We start from the raw sequence: 22,422 nt of genomic DNA on the forward strand, positions 1-22,422 counted from the left end.
GCCACTCCTAAAATGCTTTCACATATTACATTGGGTGTGGCCTATATAATACCCATTTTAGATCTTACTCAATCCCTCTGCCATTGTATAGGTAAAAGAACAAAGTAAAAACTGGTATTTTCAATGTTCTCAAGTGTCAGTACAAAGAATTTGGGCTAGGTGAGTGTTAAACTACAAGCCATCTGTTCTGATAATTTACGACATGATTTCTCTAACCTCCTTCAGCACTACACAACATCTCTATGGCAACACGGTGACTTCAAGTCAGAGTTTGAAGGGCCAATTGTGCCTTCAGTCTGTTCACAGAGCAGGAAGCTCCTCCAGGAGCCAGGATCTTCTCCTTCACAGAGCACGTCCTCATCATAAAAGGACTGCATTCATTTTCTCCATTCTCTCCAGATAATGAATGGAATGACTGTAAACTACACTTACACCTTACTCCAAACTGGTCATGATTCCATAACCCACAACTTACACATGTGCCTTGGCATAACTTTGTGTTTCCTAAACCTAGCTATGCATCTAAATTACCAGTAGAGGCCAGGCATGGTGGTTCACACCTGTAATCCCAGCACTTCAGGAGGCCAAGACGGGTGGATGGCTTGAGTCCAGAAGTTTGAGACCAGACTGGCTCATGTGGCAAAACCCCATCTTTACAAAAAAACCAGCCAGGCATAGTGGTATGTACCTGTAGTCCCAGCTACTCAGGAAGCTGACGTAGGAGGATCACCTCAGTCCAGAAGGTGAAGGCTGCAGTGAGCCATGATCATGACACTGAACTCCAACCTGGGTGACAGAGCGAGACACTGTCTCAAACCAAACAAATTACAAGTAGAGTTTTTTCAAAATACATATTCTAGGCGCCTAATCTAGAACTACTAAATCAGAATCTCTAGGAATTCTGCATTTTTAAAGAAAACTTTCCAGGTAATTCTGATACAGTCTGAGTTAAGGAACCACAGGCATAAATCACAACAAATATTTGCTGCACTTCTACTTGGGACCTGCACTGGGCCAGCGCTGGGGTCAGAGGTCCCAGCAACTCACCCTCATAAGTGAAGGAACAATTACAACCCAAAGGACCCAGTACAGAATCCAGTTCTCACAAGGTGCCATGCCAACACCAATGGGCCTCAAGAGGCTGGGACAGGATGGTCAAGTGCAGTTTTCCAAAGGAAAGAATGCCTGAGGAAACCAGGAAGAGAAGGGAACAGCAAACACAAATAGGTACAGGTACACAAGGCTGGGTGTATGACGGGGGATGCACAGGCCAACAGGGGCAAGAAGTCCCAGTTTCCCAGGAGGTCTGCCCAGCTACAAATGACAGGCTGATGTGCAACTAAGAAATGTGTGTTTGGGCCAGGCGCAGTGGCTCACGCCTATAATCTCAGCACTTTGGGAGGGCGAGGCAAGCAGGTCACTGGAGGTCAGGAGTTCAAGACCAGCCTGGCCAAAATGGTGAAACCCCATCTCTACAAAAATACAAAAATTAGCCAGGTGTGGCGGTGCATGCCTGTAATCCTGGTTACACAGGAGGCTAAGGCGGGAGAATCACTTGAACCCAGGAGGCAGAAGATATAGTGAGCCAAGATCACGCTGCTGCACTCCAGCCTGGGCGACAGAACGAGACTCCATCTCTGAATAAATGAATGAACAATGTGTGTTTGGGTCTTACCTGTGGCCTTGGTTACAAAGCACCATCCTAGACCAAGCAAACAAAAAGAGGAGTTTCAGTGGCAGAAAGGGACGAATAGGGAAAGAGATCTGAGAATAATGCTGCGCTAGTCTTCACCAAATTCCTCACCTGTAATGCAAGAAAAATACACTGTGTACCAGTAAATGTGTGATAAATGGGAGCTAATACATGATGTCTTTTTAAGAGCATATCAAATTTCATTTTCACCTTGAGGGCAATTTCAATTAGGTAGACTTGAGCTAGTTGATCATCTTTTATAATTTTAATTTCTACATTATTCCCCAGCACATTTTTAAAAGAGGCCAAAAGAAGAGAAACTGCCTAATCATTTTGCCTCTTTAGACTATAAACTCCCACTGGACAGAATATTATTTTTGCCTTCTCCAGCTGTATGGCACCTGGCACGTTAATGTTGCTCAAGGGATAAACAGCTCATTCATTATGCAGTGTCATGTCTATTAAATAATGTCCATAAAGTCCCTTGAAGATGAAAACCATTTCAAGCACTAAATAATTCTGAACCATGCATTTGAAACTGGGAAACAAAGATGACAGGCCAAACATCATGAAAAGGTCACCACCTGGCAGGAGGCACTGCACTAAGAGGCTCTTGTTCCGACAGACTCTGGTCCCTTTGCAGGCATTCTACAGAGCAGACCAACCCCAACCTGCTCTACGTGTTCTTAATGTATATAATCAGGGAGAAGGTTTCAAAACACTACCAAGAACAAAAGTCCTTAGTGGCTCATCTCTTTCAGGGACTGTACCCAAAATAAATTTCAAAGCCACACAAATTCGTCTTTCTGCGATGTCTCTTTTTTAATTGAGCTGGAATACTCTGTATGAAGTCTCAACTCAATTCTAAAACAGGCACAATGAAAATTATTGCAACAGAGCATATGTGATTTTATGCAAATTAATGCCGTTTCTGTTTTAGAGTCTAACAGCGTACTCTATGTGTCGGTCTATATGCTGGTGAGCAGAGGTGACTCCAATATTCAAGAATATAAAGCTCACATTAGCTGAAAAACATTAACACCAACTTTTAATGTTAAGATCATTTTCAGTAGAAGCACAGCAGAAAGTTGCCTCTCCCTTCAACTTTCCCAGAATGTTTACAAAACAATAAAAACTAAAGTATCGTCAGTTTCCACTTTTTCAGCAACGCTCTTCACTATCTCAAAAGACACCACCAGGGCTGACACAATATACAGCGAAGCAAAGTCCCTCTCCTTTTTTTCAACTGAGACTTCCTGAAAAGTTAACCCAGGGCTTTCTACAAAATTTCCAAATATGTTATCAAATCACAACTGAAAACTGGTCAAATCTTATCCACAATCCCCTCCTTCAAACAGCGGTGATTTCATTTTGTTTTCTAACACCAAAAAAAGGGAGCGTGGGAGCAGGAAAAAATGGAGTCAAATCCCTCAGTATGAGGTGCATGTCACAGTAGGAGACACCAGCTCAGGCGGGCTCAGCCTCCCGCAGAACCACTGTGCACATGGTAACCTCGTCCTAACAGCCACCTGATCAGAGGAAAGCTAAAAAACCTCTCTGATTTCCATTTCCTCAGGTATAATGTTGATTATCACTGCCTACCTCATGGGGGTATGAAAAGTGGCTTACATATAGGAAACACTCAATAACTGAAGCTATTTCAAAATCTAAAATGTATCACAAATTTAGCCATGATTTTTTCTATTTTTTATTTTTTTTTAAAGACAGGGTGTCATTGCTCTGTTGCCCACGTTATAATGCAGCAGCACAATCATGACTCACTGCAGCCTCAAACTCCTCAGCTCAAGCAATCTTTGCACCTCAGCCTCTTAAACAGCTGGGACTACAGGTGCACACCACCACACCCAGCTAATTTTTAAATTTTTGGTAGATACTGAATCTCACTATGTTGCCCAGGCTGGTCTCAATCCGCTGGGCTCAAGTACTTTCACTTCAGGCACTTTAATCCTCCCACTTTGGCCTCCCAAAGTGCTGGGATTATGGGTGGAAATCACCGTACCCAGTCTCATCACTATCTAATTCCAAAACATATCCATTACACCCAAAAACTTTCCCCAGAATGTTTGACCTATTAGCAGTCATTCTCACTACCCCAGTCATGACTTTTTACTCCCAGATTTCCTAATATCAAAAGCCTTTCTCCATTAAAATATTAATAAGAAAATTATGATTATTTTTCTTGCTAAAATGTGTAATCACAGGAAGGGTTTCTAGAAATACAGAGGCCAAATTTTCCAGAACACAATCTAACAAGCATGAGGATGTTTATCGGCAGCACAGAACACAATACATGAAACGGACTGTCTCCCCAAGTCAGGGACCTAATATCTATGTCATCATTTAACGTAGAAAACACAGAACAGGCTGGGTGAAGCAGCTCACATGTATAATCCCAGCCCTTTGGGAGACTGAGGCAGGTGGATCGCTTGAGCCCAGGAGTTCAAGACCAACCAGGCTGGGCAACATGGTGAAACCTCATCGCTACAAAAAAAGTTACAAAAACTAGCTGGGCGTGGTGGCACGTGCTCGAAGTCCCAGCTACTCAGGAGGTGGAGACAGGATCACTTGAGCCCAGAAGTAGAGGCTGCAGCAAGCCAAGATCACACCACTGTACTCCAGCCTGGGCAAAAGAGGACCCTGTTTCAAAAAGAAAAGAGGAAGAGAGGGAGGGAGGGAAGAAGAGGAGAGGAGAGGAAAGGAAAAAGGAAAAAGGAAAAAGGAAAGGAAAGGAAGGGAAAGGGAAAAAGAAAAGGAAAAAGAAAAAGAACAGCAAATAAAATCCTAAGATATCACCCACCGTTCCATGATTTCTGGGACGAGTGCACATAAAGTCAGTTCCCAGAAATCCTGCACTGAAGCAGAAACATAGCTGCTTTGAATTTATTGCAGGTGGTTTCTGGGAAGAAATATCTAGTCAATGAAGGGCAGTAAGCAACGGTCTCTCAAGTCATGACTCACAGCTTATTCCAATCCATGAACTCAGCTTCTTCCCCTACTTGTATAAAGCACTGGATCCCTGAGAAAGGTCCGCCCGACCCCTCCTCCTCTATACACCCATTCTCACTGGCTCAACATTTTTCCTTTTTATTTCTTTTCTTTGGCAATTTGTATGTTCAGATGAAGATGACAAACTGTCTTTCCCACAACAGGTGTCCCTTTTATAAACTGTACCTATTAGAAATTAATCTCCCTTTCTTTTCTGGCGACTCCTGATTTTTCCATTTTGTGCTTCGACATCACCAGAAAGTAAGCTGTTGATGGAGTCTGGCAGCTCTTTTCTTAGACATGCCCCAGGGGAACTGCAGAGCATTACTTCATCTGTTTTGTTTGGATGACTAACTGACAAGGCACTGAGCTGAACAGAAGCTGACCACTAACTGCTGATTTGAACAGTTTAAACTTGGGGCTGGAGGTTCATTTATCACCATGGTATGGGTTAGCATTCTGAAATTATTTACTGCATATTGTAGGACTGAGTAAGTAAAGATATGGAGGATTAAAGGAACCAAGTTTTTCACTGTCAGAGAAGGGAATCACAAATACAGAAGAAGAAAGACTAAAACACACCCTGTGGTACTGTACTGGAATTGGAGACACTGAGTATAAACACATGGTTTTTATTACTGACAGATAGGTACATAAAGAGATCTCAATCACATGTGCATATGTGTAATCAATGTCTATGCGTATGCCACATACAAGCATACACTTCTTAGCTCTGTCTACTGAGCAGTCCTAAAAGCAATGATAACTCTGTAGCAAGGAGCATGCTTAGTGCCTAGATCGTGTTTCTAAATACCATTCTCTACTAAAATGAACCACTTCTCCAAGGGGTCCTTGCAGAAATGGCTGATCCCAGCACTGGGGCAAGAGAAGTACAGGATGCACTTGCAACAGTTTATTGCGCCAGAAAGTAAGAAAGTACTCCCAAGAAATGATGGAGACAGGTCACAAGAGATAAAAGGGCCGGGCTGAAGGGGCTCCCACTAGCCAAATCTTAGACAATTAGAGCATCAAACTAAGTGACAGCAACGGATTATAGCTCATTGCATAAAATAGGAATCCCTGAGGCCACACTTATATAAATAAGTGGAACAGAAGGAAATCTCTTCCTTATAGTATAAAGTCAACTAAATACGAAGGAATTACAAAGTTAGAAAAAAAAAAACAACATTTTGCAACCATCATATTAATAACTGGTTCAGATAAAAACCATCAATGGATGCTACAACTAGCAAATCAAAGGAGGGAGAGGAAGAGAGGATTTTACACAGCCTCAAATTATATCCCCACAAAATGCTAACTAATGACAAAGGGACAAATAGGGTGGAGAGACCTGCTAGTCATCACCTGAACCAAGTGATCAAAGTGCACATCAACACAGTGGGACAGTGTTATCACATGTTCCCAGACATGATGCTCGCAAAAGGATCCAGCCCTTCGGCCAAAAATGCACAGCCTGAATCTAGTCATAAGAATCATGCAACCCAAACTGAGGGGTGGTCTTTAAAATCGCCACCCTGTAATCTTCAAAACTATCAGGGTAACATGGGAGACAGCCTGAGGAGATGTTCCAAATTAAAGGAATCGAAAGAGACACGACAAACTGAATGCAGCATAGTCCTGAATAAGATCCTGGACCACAATTTTTTTTTAACTGCCAAAAAGGACCATAATAAGACAACTGATAAAAAGGCATTAAAGTGAGGAAGGCAGCAAATCACACTGCCACGTGTGCACCTATGCAACAATTTTGCATGTTCTTCACATGTACCCCAGAACCTAAAATGCAATAAAACAAATAAATGGGGAAAAAAAAAAGCATTAAAGTTAGTGATTTAGATCAAGATATTGTATCAAAATTAATATCCTGATTATGATTATGTAAGACCCTGTCCTTACTCTTAGAAAATACACACTGAATTATTTAGAGTTAAGGAACTCTCAAATGGTTCAGAAATGAGATAACATGTAAATTACCTATATTCAGAAAGAGAGACAGAGGAAGACAAAGCAAAAGTGGTGAAATACTTACAACTGGGGATCTGAGGCTGTTCTTGCTTCTCTGAGCATGAGCTCTGCCTTCTCAAAGCAGTTTAGCCCCTCTGAAATAACTTCAGATGTAATCCACACTTAAGACATGGACCAATTAAAAGACCGAAAACTACACAGCAAAAGCACAATACAACCAAGTTAAGTCAGATCTGAGCTTTGTATCATCTTTATTAGTTTAAAATAAAAGATATACTACAGTATCAGGTCAAAGCAATCCTAAAGACCAATCCTTTTAATTCTAGAAATTCTCAAAAGGTAAGAATTACCAAAAAACATAAAACCTTGAAAGTTTTAGAAACTCCTAGGGCAAACTAGGAGGAAGTGAAACTTGTAAATGTTTAGAGCACAATATACCTTCTGATTATACTATGTCTGCATTCAAGAGACCAGCACTTCAATCATCCTGAGTGAAATATTCAAACTCCAAAGTAAACGCAGAGCTATGGAGAAACGCAGACCATATTCCCAGTGTGGAAGTGATGCAGGAAAACAACAGCTTAGAAGTTTTATGTGGGCATAAACCTGAGCAAGCATCCCACAAAATCATGCCATCAACTGTGAGGGGATCACATGAGGTGTGGCTGCCAAGAACGCAACCCACAAACAGAATGGTCTAGAACACGTGCCTAAGACAGTGGGAAGGAAATGACCCTGCTTCCCCCAACTAAATATCATCTACGTGCACATTTTGATGAATAACAGCAAAAAAAATGAGTGGCTGCAACAAAACAGCTATATATAGCAAAACCGGGAGTTACCACACCCACTTCATAAAACCGTCCCCAAAAAAGCAGCTCAGTGGCCTCCCTCCTGCCCCTCCCCACTCCCCGGCCGTTCCTTTCCTAAGTTAGAAAGGAAGCCCTGGTAGTGTTCTAATGTGTCACACACAGCAAGGGCTGAGAAACCTCCCTCCCTGGCCAGCATCTCCCTGCCCTTCCCATACTCCCCTCCCCCACATTAACGGCCACAGAGATTTCCTATCCAACACTTAAGTCCAAGTCCAGACAACCAAGAAAACAGAGGGCCAACATTTCTACCAGGATTTCTCCCCAGACCGTGAGCCCGGGGAGCCTGTAAAACTCAACAGAGCCCACATGCCTCCACTGGAAAGCTGGGACTGCTAGGGTTATTGACGTAAAAGGTAACATCAGTTTTAATTAGGTGAGAAGAGGAAAGGCACAGAAACCAAATTACAGGGCCCAAACCAACATGACAAAAATACTTGCTATAGCCTGGAATCTTTCACTCAACTTTTATTTGGTGTGAGACTTGTAAATTATAGCTTTGATCCTCGACACACAAGTATATACAAATTCAATTTTAAGGATTTCAAAATGAAAATCCAGGAGGCTGTGGGGTGCTGTATAGAGTAGGGGTCATGTCTACTCTCTCCCTCCACTGGAGAGGGAAGGGGCATGCAAGGGGCTTTGTGATCTGGCAGCCTTGGGCTTAAATTCCAACTCAGGCCCTCAGAAGCAGAGTCAAATGGAGCAGGCAGGTCACTTGCCCTACCAGAAGCAGACATCCTTATCCACAACCCGGGAATGGCATCCACTTGCTGGAGGAGTGGGAGCTGCATTTACACAAGGCAAAGTATATCAAACACTCTGCACAATGCCTGGAAAGTACAGGCACTCAGATGCTAACCAGTGGTGGCAACAGAGAGGTAACAGTGAAGAGGGAGATTTTACCAGGTTTTCTTAAAGGACAAGATGGCACTAAAAGCTCTGGGAGAAAAGGAAATAAACACAGTATTTTAAATCTCATCCTATGACATTGCAAGCAGGCTACTACTCTGCAGATGCACTTATTTTACTTTCCTCTGGAGCATAATTCCAAAGGTGTTATCTCACTCCTGGTGACAGGGGTCCTGGCAGCTGCTGTTAAAGATTTAGAAGATAGCAAGGACATGGCAAGCATGGCCAGGGGCAGGCTGTTGCAAGACTGCCATCTTACTTTGCAAAGGCTCCATGTCCACTCTGTTATCTGTTTCCATTATCACAGAAACTCTATGTGATTGCACCTCAGTCTTGCATGGATTTTCAAAGGCCTCCAGCTCTTTGGTTCAGAGGACAGGTCCCATCTCACAAACAGGCTGAAACTTACTGAGAATTCAGCCCTCAGAGGAGTTGAGGCTGGACCTAATGAATAATGCCATGAGGTATGAGAGAAAGACCTAACAATGAATCCTGCAAATTCTGCAATTAAGTATTGGAAAAGTAATATGTACACCAACCAAGTAACAAAATTCTGACACTCAGTAACTCTACAGCAAAGCCCCTCCCATGAAGAGCTGCTCTCCTACGGGCAACCCATCAGGATGCACTGATCTGAACTGGCACATGAGTAAAAGGTACAGCCTGAAACCATTAAATTAGCACCCATTCTCCAGGCTTCTGGATCCAAGACCTATTAGGGTATGTGCAACAAAATTTAGATGGAAGTGAAGTGACTCTAAAATGTGTGAAATACATCCTGCCCCTGTGCCATCTGGGTTTGCTTGTTTTTCGTTTTTGTTTTTGTTTTTTTTTTGAGCTAGTAACACTCCCTTGCATGCCAGCTTTCATCGCTCTGGTACTGAAAAGGGCAATGAAGGCTGGGAAGAATTTCTCGTAATGAATTTTAATCTTTTTAAAAGCTACCTACAAATGAGAAATCTGTTTACTATTAGACTGATGATGGATTTATTCTAGTTATTTGGATGACAAAATATTAGGCAATTTAAACTTTAGAGATTTTATTGTGTGAAGCTAGTTAGGTGAACATAATTATGGTCAAAGCATTTTTTTCAATATTTGTGTGGTAGCTTCAGAGTAAAAAATAGAGGAATTGTAGTTTTTGGTCCTTATTTAAAACTTAAACTAATAAAGTTATCCAAAAAAAAAAAAAAACCACAGAATTTTTATGGTATTCCTGCCGGCCCTGGCATATCTGTCATGCAGAACAAGAATGAACTAAAAAAGTAAACACAAATAAGAAAATCAAAACTTTCAGAATGCAAATGCCAAACAGTGCCCTTTCACAGGTATCAGTGGTGTCCCTCACTGGCAGCAGCAATAAAGAACGGAAACATTGTGAATTTGGAAAAGTGGGTGGGCCAACATAAGAGGAAGTAAAGCAAAATGAATAAACAATGGAAATCAATTTATACACAAACACTGCTATGACCAACATCTTAACGGCTTCTCACATGCATCATTTTCAAATTACAACTGAAACATTTTGCCTTAAAGCATTCATGTCATTTATACATGTCACTCCATACATACTAGAAAACATAAGTTCTTTGAAAATAGATTTCAAGTATTAGTCTCCAATATATTCATTCCTTCTTGCACTGAAACCACCTATTCCACAGAATTCCAAAGTGGGGTATTTTACGACTTTCTAAGAGACATACATACATACATACATACACAACAACCACCATGAAAAACCAGACACCAACAAACCCCATCTAAAAATATTTGAGGATTATGTTTTTAAATTTGAATTGTGTTTTTCTCAAGTTCATGCATAGCTTTATTTTATGATGAGTCTTAAGTAACTGGGGCTAACACTTCATAAATTTATTTATTAACTGTCAATACTGTGAAATAGGTAGCTGTCAATTATGTACACAAATGCCCCAGAACAGATGGCAAATGACTTCCTATAGACACTAATGTAGGAACAAAGCCCTCCAAACGAAACTGCTCCTTCTTTAGCCCCAGAAACTGTGAAGCGCTGAGGATCAGCCTGCACGTGCTACTTGTCGTCTTTGATCTGGGCAGCAGCACAAATCACGGGAGTGGGAAATTTTGAAGTAGCAAAAAGGTAACTATCCATAGCCAAAGATTACTGTCTTTTAGGTCTGCAGATTTGACTTATACGTCAGATGGATTTCCAAGTAAACACATATTACGGAATTCCAGGAAAGAATCTTTATCTCCCCCCATCTATCTTTAACGTTACACTAGATTACCCCTGCCAATTATAAGAAGCTAGGTCTACACAGCAAAGCATGAACACAAGTATTACTATCTTTCAAATCAATATAAAAATCTTCCCAAAATAAGTTTGCTCAGGGAAAAATTACTTATATGAGCTTTGGCTTTTGTTGATATCATTGCCTCTCTCTGCATTTCCTTGATTACTAGTGAGGCTGAATATTTATTTTTTGACCATTCATAATTTTTTGAAATGTCTGCCTATTTTCTTTCCTGATTGTCTTGTCTTACTGATTTGAAGGAGCCCTTTATTAATTACACACATTCAATTCTTTGATTTTTAATAGATTTTCTCCCAGTTTAAGTCTTTTTTTAATGTCGCATTTTAAAATAACATACAGTTAAACTGTCTCTCTCTCGTGTGTGTGTGTGTGTGTGTGTGTGTGTGTGTGTGTGTGTGTAGGTCTGTGAATTTTAACACATGTAACTGACAAAACCGGGATACAAATACAAATCAGTTCCCCATCCTTCACCCGCCTCCTGCCCCCTGGTAGCCACACTTCCCCACTCCTCAATTCCTGGCAATCAACGCCCATCTGTTTTCTGTCACTATGGTTCTGTCTTTTTGCCAGTGTCATATAAAGACTCATACAGCATGCAGCATTTTGAGACTGTCTTCTTTTACTCAATATTAATGGAATGGCTGTACTATAGTTTGTGAACTATTCACACCTACACAGTTTCAATGCTAACAACAGCAGACACATGGCAAGGGGCCCCTTGGCCTTTTCCACAGAAAGGCAGTAATGGAGCAGGACCAGCTCCTGTTCCTTCCAGGAAAGGGGTCCACAGAGTGGCCAGGACAAACCTTCTTCCTGAAACCCCTCCCCAACAGAAACCTCCTGCAAGTCATCCCTGTCCACAGCAGGGCTACAGACTAAGAAAACTAACCTGATGGACCCACATGGACACCAAGAAGCCAAAGTACCCTAGACCTAGAATCCAGTCTTTGTGTTGACTAAGTTTTCATGAAAGCTTTCTCTGTCAGTATAACTGCTAAAATGCACTAATTTATGACAAAGCCCAAATAGGAAAATGCTTCCAAAACACCAGCTCTAGACTACTCTGCAATCCTCCCCCACCAGACAAGAGTAGACATGTGGCTAATTAAAACAACAGCCAGTAATCTAAAACTCAAATATGTTCATCACCAAAATGAGGTTTTACATTTCCACAGCCCCTCTGCCATCAAATCAAATATGATACCCATTGCAAGTGGCACAGGGAGAAGCCTCAGAGGCTCAACGCCCCCCACCCCATGCTCATAGCCTCATTCTGGCTTGCTCTCTCTCTCCACATACAACCTTTCCCAGAGGGCAGGTGGTTAGTAATTTCGGTTTCAAGGGGCTTCCTTATGTGGAGAAGGGACAGAAAAGAGGAAATTAAGGTAACAATGCAACTATTCAGTAAGCAAATTAAGTGTTTCCACGAGTGAATGCGAAGTGAAAATGAATGCATATGCACTTACTAACCATTAAACCTGCGAACAAGATTTCCCAAAAACAAGACAGTCTGCACAGAAGGCTCAGTAACGTCAAAAGGCTGGAGGCCCCACTGGAGGGTCTAGCCAGGTATCTCCCTTTGAGATTTATGAGCTGGCAGGGAGCTGGGCACCCTGGCAGTGAGAGCAAAGGCCTGTTCTGTGGGCACAATGGGAAGAGACCAGGGGTCCAGGTGTGACAGCAGGAAGGCAGTGGCACACAGGGCCCCACAGGCCTCTCTGCCCACTCATCTGTGCTCCCTTCCCCTCAGTTCAGAGGTACAGCAATAGAAATTCCCAGAACAGTGCCCACTGAGTAACAGACACCAGAATTTCTAAGTGCAAGGGTCCCTGGGTAGTCTCCCTGTTCATTCCCTCTCCCAGTGGCCCACTGAACAGCACATCAGCAGAACTGGAATAGGGCAAAGAGAACCCTGTGGCTGCACATCTAACCTGCTTACCCTTTGCTCCAACTGGGGACCCAGCCTGGATTCTGCAGCCCACGAATTAAAATGGGGCTGAGAAGATCCAAAAGACAGCATCTCCATTCACCAGGCCAACCACACCATCACCCTTGTCAGTTTAGCCAAGTCTACTCAGCTGAGTACCTGGAAGAAATGGGAAGAGGAGGTCAGAGCACCCACCTTCCACCAGAATACACAGGGATTCTCCTGCAAATCCAAGTCTTCACTGTCCAGGGAGTCACTACTATTTTTCCTGCCAGTGGCTCTGTTAAAATTTTGTCAAGACAATGCACTTAAGGAAATAAAAACCAATGCATTATAGAACTGTGGAGGAATGGGGGGCGGGTGTTATCATTGCTTTCTGTAGTAAAACACAGCTCATCCCTATCAACATCAGTGAGTTTTCTAGGCAGTAAAGTGTGGCTATTGATTAAGAATTTGACTTTTCTCTGGATTTCTGCCAAGGATATGAGATAAAATTTTCTTTTCTCAATAGTCAAGTAAATAAACAGAGTTAATACTGAATACAGCTGACTTAGATTATGACAGCTTCAAACACATCTTTTTCACTTGCAATTCGGAATAAACCCCAAATTTATCCTAACATTTAAAAGGTCAAAAAAGACCACTGAAATTACTTGTTTATATCATACATTTAGGAAACATATTTAAACCACATGCTTCATTTTAAACACCATCACCAACTTCATTTAAATCTTGATTAAACATTTAAATGATGAAAATGGCTTCTTTAAATCTTCATTTGAATCTTAAATAGTTAAATTGCAAAGGGAAAAAATACAATATCCCACATCAATACGTTGGTTTATAAGGTCTCAATGAAAAGCTTCTTTCAATGAAGCCTTTACTGCACTTCTTTGATTTCTCGAAAGTCACTTACAGGATTTTTAGAAATCTCCTTGCTTTCCTCTAAAACTGACTGTGCCACCTAAAAAGGAAAAACCAACATGCACTATCAAATTACATTTCCTTCAGCTTCCATTTTCTAAATATTGAGGGTAACAAGGACCTACTTCGTAATACAATCATTATTACTGGTGCTCACAATGACCAAAGCTGCCGGGATAATGAATATCAACAGAAGCAGCACAGCACACCCGGGCCAACTACCTAAGTGGTGTTAAAGGCATAAATATGAAGAAAAACTTCCCTCGATACTCCACAAGGAAACCGTCATATCAAAACACATAAAGGTATGTGTGCTTCTCCCTAAGTAACAGGCTTGATTCACATGCTCCCTGGAAAAAGAGGGGCTGCAGAAAGAGTCCAGAATAAGACTTAATAACAAAAGGAACCCAGCACGACAGGACATGATGCTTCAGAATAACCACAAACCTTTATTCTCCACATATTCATTTAACGCCAACCGAAAGCATGCCAGGCAGGTTAAAAATAATGCATTTATGTAAGCACCCCCACCACACACACTCTCTCTTGCAAGGTTAAATAGGGAGCTCTGAAAGAATGATTTATTGCCACAAGAACAGAGCCCCAAAATAGATTGGCAATAAAAATGATTGGTCCCAGTGGGGTTGAGAACTAATGTAAGCAGCGTCCTGGCTATGAGAGGTGCCCAGAAAAGAGCACCAGAGACCAGGGCAAGCTTCCCGGCTGAATCTTGCTCTACCCAAGTTCCACTCAGGGGGGCAAGTAATGAACCTCCCATGGTCTGATTCCTCATCTGCAAAATAAAATTAAAACAAGACTAGCTCATTTCTGTGGTGTGCATATATATATGTGTGTATGTGTGTGTGTGTGTTTGTGTGTGCGTGTGTATATATATATATATATATATATATATATATAGCTTTTGCATTGAAATGTTTTACTGTGCTGAGCTCTGTGCAAAAGGGGAAACTGAATTTGGAAATTCACTAACACCTGCAGAAAATCTCTCAGCTGCTCTCTAACACACAAGCACCAGGACTTGACTCACGTTATTACAACTCAATCCACTTGAAGACTAATTGGCCTGCCTGCTTCATGCCAGGTCTATAAATAGGTGATCAGGATCATCAAAATGAATAGGGAGTGCCAAGGTCCTGAGCACAGAACGGAATGACAGCATAGGGAGTGAGACCTTGGGTGAGGTGAACCCTGGGTGGACACTGAGCAGAGCGGAAGGACCACGATGGCTCTGGAGCCCTGAACTACCTAAAGAACAGTGGAGAACACTGATTAGACACTGGGGGCTCAGAAAGAACCAGAGTCCACAGGGAAAGGGAAACAGTGCCAAGATCATCTGCAGAACCCCTCTTCAGGGAAGGGGTACTGTCCCCTGAGCCCAGCTCCAAACCCTGGTAGGTGACGGAAGTACTAGTGGAAGTGAGCACTTCCAGTAATGGAGAACTCACAAGACTGTTCGCTCTATTTCTGAACTCCCCTTAATTGTTTAAAAGTTCTATTAAAGTCTTCTCTTTATTTCATCCAACCACCGGTATTAGTTTTCAATCTGTGCCTACAAAGACAAAGTCGAATGTGGGCAACGAGAAGGAATTTTTAAAAGGAAAGAAAATCAGGCAGCCAAACAAGCAGTTTCAGGGCTGAGAAAGGAAAGGCAACCAATGGAAAGCCTCTGTCTAAGTCAGGTTGGCACTTTTAGTGCCAGGCTCAAAAACACACCCTGATCTGTCCTCCCCAGTCAATGAGAACCTATTTTGCCATGCTTCTGCGTCTTAGAAAAGAAAGTGAGATTTCTGATGGATCTGACTGCTCCATTCACCTCAGCCTCCTTGCCTGGTCTGCCCTGACTGTTCAGAACCCACCCCCACCCATCCAACAGAATGGCCCCTCTCTGCCCCCTGCTAGGCATCACTGGCCTAGATGCTAGAGCCAAGATCTAGGTCAGGGACTCAGAGCTGCCCAAAGTAGGTTTCACTTTTAAAAAGACGTTCTAGGCTACCCCCGGAATGGGATGCTGCATCTGATGCCCACTTAAGTTCTGCCCTGGCTCCTGGTTCTAAGTCAAACAACTAAAAGTTAAGTTTGTAAGGAAGAAAGGAACAAGCCAATGAGTAACATTACCTGGTTCTGACCCAAACGGAACATGAACAGGAGCCCTGGCAGCGGAGGCAGCACAGGCCTAGGCAAAAGCCAAGAGCCGACAACTCCCGGACAGAGCCATGCCGACAGGCAGGAAGTCTTCCGTATCTTTTAGGGAGGGCACTTAGCAGCAGCAGAAGTGATTTCTCTACTATGCATAATAGAGATGTAAAAAAGCCTGGTCTCACAAGCACCAAAAATTCCATCTCCAACGCAGAAAAGCCTTTCTAACAGAGAGGAGCTGAATTCTGCACAGAATCTATTATTCTGTGACAGGTGGTAGAGAGAGAGAGAGAAAGAAGACAAGCTAGACTTTAGCTTCAGGGCATGAAGGGAATACGTTCCAATTCTGCTATTAAGAGGTAAGATCGGGCTGCTCTACCCGGACAGTCGCACCAAAAAAAAAAGGAGAGTGGCTTTCATTAGGAGTTCATGTTTTCCTAAACCTTTGCTTTCTGCAGGGACCTCACAAGGAGAGCGAGCCCGGGGGAGTAGATTAACCCCAAGCTAACACTGGACAGTCGGCTGTGTCACTCCCAGCCCCAACCAATCTCCTAAAATGAATAAAAAATAACCCCGCCTAGCAAAGATCAAGACAACCTAGGGAAGACAGTATTAAGCCAGGTATCTACTGTACTAGGACTGCTAACTTCTGCCTCTCACCATCGCCCTCCCGCTGCAATTGCTTCTTGTGACCCAGATTATCAAACCGATCTCACCGAATCTGCGGAGGTGACAGAGGCCACAGAGAACCGTGAGCCGCCGGCCTCCCTCGCGCGCCCCAGCGCAGGGCCGCTCCCCCGGCCGGTCGGTGTCCCCAGCCCGGCTGTCCACCCCAGGGTCGCCACCAGCACCCTGCACACGCCCGCCCGCATCTCCAGGGCCCGACCTGGACGGCTCTCCTCGGCTCTCCAACGCGGAGTCTGCATCCTCCCTGCCCCGCGCCCGGCCCGCTGAGGACTGCGCTCCGGGATGCGGGCCCCGAGACCACCCCCACCGCCGCCGTCGCCGCCGCTTCTTCCTGCTGCTCCTCAGCCGAGGCGCGAGCAGACTGGACTGGGCGCGGGGACGCGGGACGCGGGGACGCGGGGACGCGGGCCCGGCTCGCGCGGGATCTGGGCCGGGGCGGGAGGAGGCGCCGCCGCCGGGGTACCGGGGACACCCTGTCACGCCCCCTGCGCCGCACACCGTGCGCCCCTCCCGCGGTCAGACCGATTGCCACGCGCGCCTCTCCCGCAGCCACCCCCTCCGCACCGGGGTGGACTCGGGGCCACCTGGCGCTGCCTCCACCGCCAAGCCATCCACGCAGTGCCCAGCGAGCCCTAGCCCCGCGCTGGCCCTCTCCGGGGCCACGTTCCCAGCTGAGCCTCCCGGGCCGCCTCCAGAGACAATGGCTCACCTCGCCTTTCGGCCCTCCGAGCTTCAGCTCGGCCACCGTCCCCCCTCCCTGGGCCGTGAATGCGGTGACTGCCCCGTTTCACAGAAGTGAAGACCGAGGCCGAGGAGATAACAGGCCAGAGAGCCGAGCAAAGAAACCCGGCTGCTAATGGGGTCGAGGAGGGTCCAGGTTCCAATCGGCCAGAGACAGGCACAAATGAGACAGACCAATATTCTGGCCGGGAGCGGCCCCGGCCTCGTCCGCTCGGCCTCCGGTGTAGGAGCCTCCGCCCACGCCATCTCTGCAGCCGCCGCCTCGGTCCTCCAGCGAAAGAGACAAAGAGCCGGCGCCCCAACCCGCGAAGCCGCGACGGCTGGGAGCGGGAGACCCGGGGATTCTGCCCTGGAACGAGGGGCGGGCGCAGGGAAGGCGAGGTGGTGGCGTTCGGGCCGAGCCGCGGCGCGCCGGGCTGCGCGGGCACCGGGACACGCGTGTGTGCGTCCCGCAGCCCCGGCGCGGAGGAGCAGTGGCCCCGGGCGGGAGCGTGCGGGCCCCGACCGACGGACGGGCGGGCGGCACCAGCGCGTGCTGGCCGGAGCTGGGCAGCTCCGCGGCGGATCGGTCGAGCCCTTGGGGCAGCGGCGCCGGGCGGGTCGGCCGCAGTCGCACTCACCGGATCGGAAGAAGGCCGCGATGTCGGCCAGATCCTTGGCCGCCTCCTCGGACCCCTCGCCGGCACCACCCCCGCAGCCCGAGCCCGCCGCGCTGGCCGCCGCGGCGGGGCCGGAGGACGCGGCGGGGGCGGCGGCGCCGCCGCCGCTGCTGCCGCTCATGGCTGCGGCGGCGCCCGCGACCGCGCCCGCCTCGGGCCCCGCGCCCCTAGCGCCGCCCGCCGCCCGCTCCGCGCTGGGCCTGGCGGCACCGAGCACCCAGCTGCCCGCGCCCGGCGCGCGGACGCAGAGCCCGGGGGCAGCGGGGGGCGGCGGCGGCGGCTCGGCCCGAGGAGCGCGCCCACATAGACGGGGACTCCGCCCGGGACCCGCGAGCCGGCCGCGGGGCGGGGGCGCGGAGCCACGGCCTCCGCGGCGTCGGCCGGAGTGCAGGCAGCAGCGCGCGCCGCCCGGGCACGCAGTCGCGAGGGCGGGGGCCCGTGGCCGGCGGGAGCTCCGGGATCACGGGCGCCGGCGGCTGCCGCGAGCCTCCATCTTGATTTCAATGGGGAAGGAAGGAGGGGGAGGGGGAAATCACGGCCGAGGGAACCCGGGTGAAAGGAAAAGGGAGAGCAGGGAGCGGAGAGGAAGGGAAAAAAAAGAGGGGCTTCGGGAATTTCCGGCAAAGCTCGTCAGGGGCCCGAGCTTGGGCTCGGCGGTGGGCGGAGCTTGGCGGGAGGGGAGGGGCCTGCTGGGAGGGGCGGGGCTGCGACCGGCAGCTGGGCGTTCGCAGGGTCCCGCGCGGAGGCTGCGGGAGCGTTAGGCTCGGTTCCGTCTCCTTCACCCGGGCAGCGCCAAGGTTTGGAAGGAGCAGGGAAGCTGTGACCAGCCGGGGCGGACTTTTTCAGGCCCGGCATTGCGCCCCCAAGCGGGGCGCTGGCTCCTGTAGCAGAGCGCGGTCCCCCGAGCGCCGAGGCGTTTCGTGGTCTCGCCCGTAGGGCGGGGTGACGCGGGCCGGGGTGGGTGCCTCCCTCGTAGGCGCAGCGCCGGCCCTGGTTCGGGGAGGGGGCTTCTTAACAGTTGTGGGGTGAACATAGAGGGCCTGAAAACAGGTTATCTGCTCCACTCCCAGAGGCCACGGTATTCCTACGGTACAAAGCTCTCCTGTAAAATGGGATTCTTCTCGGGAAATCCCTGTCTCCCAGGGGACTTTCGGCTGCCGAACCTCGGGCTCACGGCTCCTCCGCCCTTACTCTGCCGGAATGAATGGGGCAGATGACGGGAGCTGGGGAGGCCAAAAGAAATGTTCCTTTGCAGAAGATCCTTGTCAAATCAGCATTGGACGAATATTTTAGTTCAAAACGCCTATGCCCTGGGTACAAGGAGAGTGAAAGAATGGGTATCAGAGGTTAAAGGATCCAGTGCCGGAGGAAACAGACAGAAACAAGAGAGATGAAAAACAGCTGGGTGATGAAACCACCACACGAATATACTAGAAATAGACAAATATTAAAACGTGAATGCTGGCCATCAGATCTTCACTGTTGGAGTGGGAAGTTACAGACAGGAATAGGCTAGAGTGATCTTTGTGGTACAGGATTAGAGTTGGAGACATCGGTTTGGACTCATGTTTAGGTCTATATCTATATTATATATCTATATGTATAATGAGCCTATGCAGATATTTGTAGATACAGGTTGCTACACATACATGTATCGCCTTGCTTTGTCAATTGAGTGGGCCTAGAAACAACACACTGTAGCAACAAACACACCTAGTGCTCTGATCTTGCCTTTAATACACTTTCTAATAAAAGGAACCAGAGCTCCTTGGCTGATTCTAGGACCTGGACAGGAATATTCAAGGTGCGTCTGGAGCACCTTGTGCCAAGGAGTAAGGAATTTGCTCTCCTCCATGAAAAAAAAAATTTTTTTTTGAGACGGGGCCAGGCTGGAGTGCAGTGGCACGATCTCAGCTCACTGCAACCTCTGCCTCCTGGGTTCAAGTGATTCTCCTGCCTCAGCCCTCCAAGTAGATGGGACTACAGGCGCACACCACCACGCCCGGCTAATTTTTGTTTTTTTTTTTTTTTAATAGAGACAGAGTTTCACCAGGTTGGCCAAGATGGTCTCGAGATCCTGACCTTCTGATCTACCCGCCTCAGCTTCCCAAAGTGCTGGGATTACAGGCATGAGCCACCGCACCCAGCGGAAAAAAACATGTTTTTAATCAACAACAGCAATGATGGGGGTACCTCAGAGGGACACAGGAGCCAATTGAAAGCACTCCCAGTGGCCAAAGCTGAATCGATTCGAGCAAGAAAATAAAGCAGAATGTGATTATAACCAAAGTATAAAATAAATATCCATGAGTCCATAGTGATGTGAATAAATGATTAAGCAAATAAGGGAGATTAAGTAATATATAACACACATTTTAAAAATTAAGTAAATCAGTGGGATTAAGTAAATACATTGGGAACAATTCTAAATAATTTATAGCTACTGTGCCCTCCACAAAATGGACTGGAACTCCCCTCTCTTAAACTGTGAACTGCACATAGTAACTTCCTTCCAAAGAATACAAAATGGAAAGGAGGGGAAAAACAGTAACTTTACGGTGGAAAAATGTGACAAACACTACCTCAGCCAGGTGGTCAAGGTGAACAGCAGGAGCAAGAAGGCGTGTTGATAGTATGTACCCTTGATATGATGTGATGAGACCAGCATTTTACCTCTGTGGTCTTCCTTTCAAAAACCCATAGTTCCAATTCAATCATAAGAACAACAGTAGATGAATCCCAGCTGAAGGACATTCTACAAACAAATCTGAAAAACATACGGACTTTAGTCAATAGAATAAACCAACATTGCTTCTTTAATTATTAGAAAGGTATCATACAAATAAAAGATGCCTATAATGAAAGAAACTTGGTGTGGGGTATACGGAAACCCTGTACTGACTTTACACGTTTTTTGTAAATGTCAGTCTATCCTAAAATAAAAGACTATGGCAGGGCGCGGTGGTGCACACCGGCAATCCCAGCTTTGGGAGGCCAAGGCAGGTGGATCACAAGGTCGAGAGATAGAGACCATCTTGGCCAACTTGGTGAAGCCCTGTCTCTACTAAAAATGTAAAAATTAGCTGAGCGTGGTGGCGTGCACCTATAGTCCCAGCTACTCGGGAGACTGAGGCAGGAAAATCACTTGAACCTGGGAGGCGGAGGTTGCAGTGAGCCGAGATCACGCCACTGCACTCCAGCTGGTGACAGGGCAAGATTCTATCTCAAAAATAAACAAATAAATAAATAATAAAAGTTTATTTTAAACGTTATTGAAGAATAATGCAGTAGGTCCAAATTTCACAGGCCATGAGCTCACATGTGCTGACAACATTCATTTGATTTTGCTTTCAGTTAATTTCTATCTCTAGCTCACACTGTCCCTATGGCAGAAAGCTTAAGTTTTAGTTTAGGGAAAACTCAATCTCTGGGGATTTTCTTTGTGAGTTAGATGTTCCTCCCTCCCCCTATCTTCTCCCCAAGGTTGCAACCAAGCTCCCAGAGGCTTTCGCTCCAAGTGGCAAGAGGGAGGTACCTGGTCGTTGATCATCATGGATTTATGCTGGCATTGATGTACAGACATGTCCAACGTCAGTTCCTCCACCCTGGCATCCTGCCTGGATTGCAGGAATTGCTCAGGACTTGCCTTCTACTGTTACTTCTCTCCCAACCATGGGAACTCTGGAGATCAGCTGGCAGTCATTGCCACCCCTGAGCTATTCCCAGCCACCCAGGAAAATAATCAGCTGTTCACTGGAGTGCCCACTCCTTCCCCACCCCAACCACCAGCAAGGCTCCCTCCCCAACCAGTCTTAAGAAACAAGACTAAGATCTCTGCTTTCCCATCCCCCAAGCCTATCTGGGTACAAGCTCTTTCTCAGAGGCTCATCAGGGTTTGACACTATCCATCTCCTTTCCCCCGTATTAAAGAATATTTATGTCCTCTCCAGAAAGAAAACCTCACTCCAGTTTTGTCATGCTTTCTTCAAAATCTACTGGTTTTTTTGTCATGAACTTTGTGTTCCAGAGGAAACTCAGCTTTAATATTCAACAATGTTTTTCCCCTCAATTATTCCTTCTGCCATGAATTCCAAAGTGTCTCTTAAAATTCAGAAGCCAAGTGCCAACTTATTTTTTCTCTTTGCATCCCTCCCATAACCCTACCGTGCAGATTGTGAATACAGAGCCACCTCTTTGCTGCCAAAATGGTGGAGAAAAGTCAAGAGTTTGAAAAAGTCAAAACTGCTTAGGAGAGAGGGACAGAGTGGATGAAATGCCGCTGCAGAAAGATTGGCAATACCGTAGTGGTGGTGCCTGGGAAGTGACAACTGGAAAAGATTGACTCTTGTTGGAGGATTCTTGGGTGGAGGCAAGCTCTGGGGATGGGAGTTGGCCTGAAAGGGAATGTGGCTGAGTGGTAATAACTGCTAAGGATGTTGGGGAATCGCCATGTCTGGGGAATCGCCATGTCTGGGGAATCGCCATGTCTGGGGAATGGTGTGAATTTGGGCAAAATGAGCTCTCTATGGTTGGGACTCAGATTTTGACCAGTTTTGTCTCAGGGAGA

General features: G+C 46.3%; 1 protein-coding gene across 6 annotated transcripts in view; it reads right to left on the reverse strand.

Annotated features, from left to right (window-relative positions):
* Positions 1-18,360, reverse strand: part of TRIO (trio Rho guanine nucleotide exchange factor) — a 368,044-nt gene extending 349,684 nt beyond the window's left edge. For 4 of the 6 annotated variants that reach the window (XM_032279087.1, XM_032279090.1, XM_032279089.1 and 1 more), the window contains exon 1: positions 17,817-17,994. In XM_032279087.1, coding sequence (XP_032134978.1) covers positions 17,817-17,976 — 160 coding nt within the window. In that variant the 5' untranslated portion in view covers positions 17,977-17,994. Of the gene's footprint in view, positions 1-16,654; positions 16,765-17,816 lie in introns of those variants that run through there. The other 2 variants (XM_032279085.1, XM_032279088.1) reach the window with 2 other exon arrangements.
* Between the last annotated feature and the right edge of the window lie 4,062 nt (positions 18,361-22,422).

The sequence above is a fragment of the Sapajus apella genome, unplaced genomic scaffold (genome assembly GCF_009761245.1).
Source record: "Sapajus apella isolate SASKATOON/1434 unplaced genomic scaffold, GSC_monkey_1.0 scaffold11, whole genome shotgun sequence".
NCBI classification, from domain to species: Eukaryota; Metazoa; Chordata; class Mammalia; order Primates; family Cebidae; genus Sapajus; species Sapajus apella.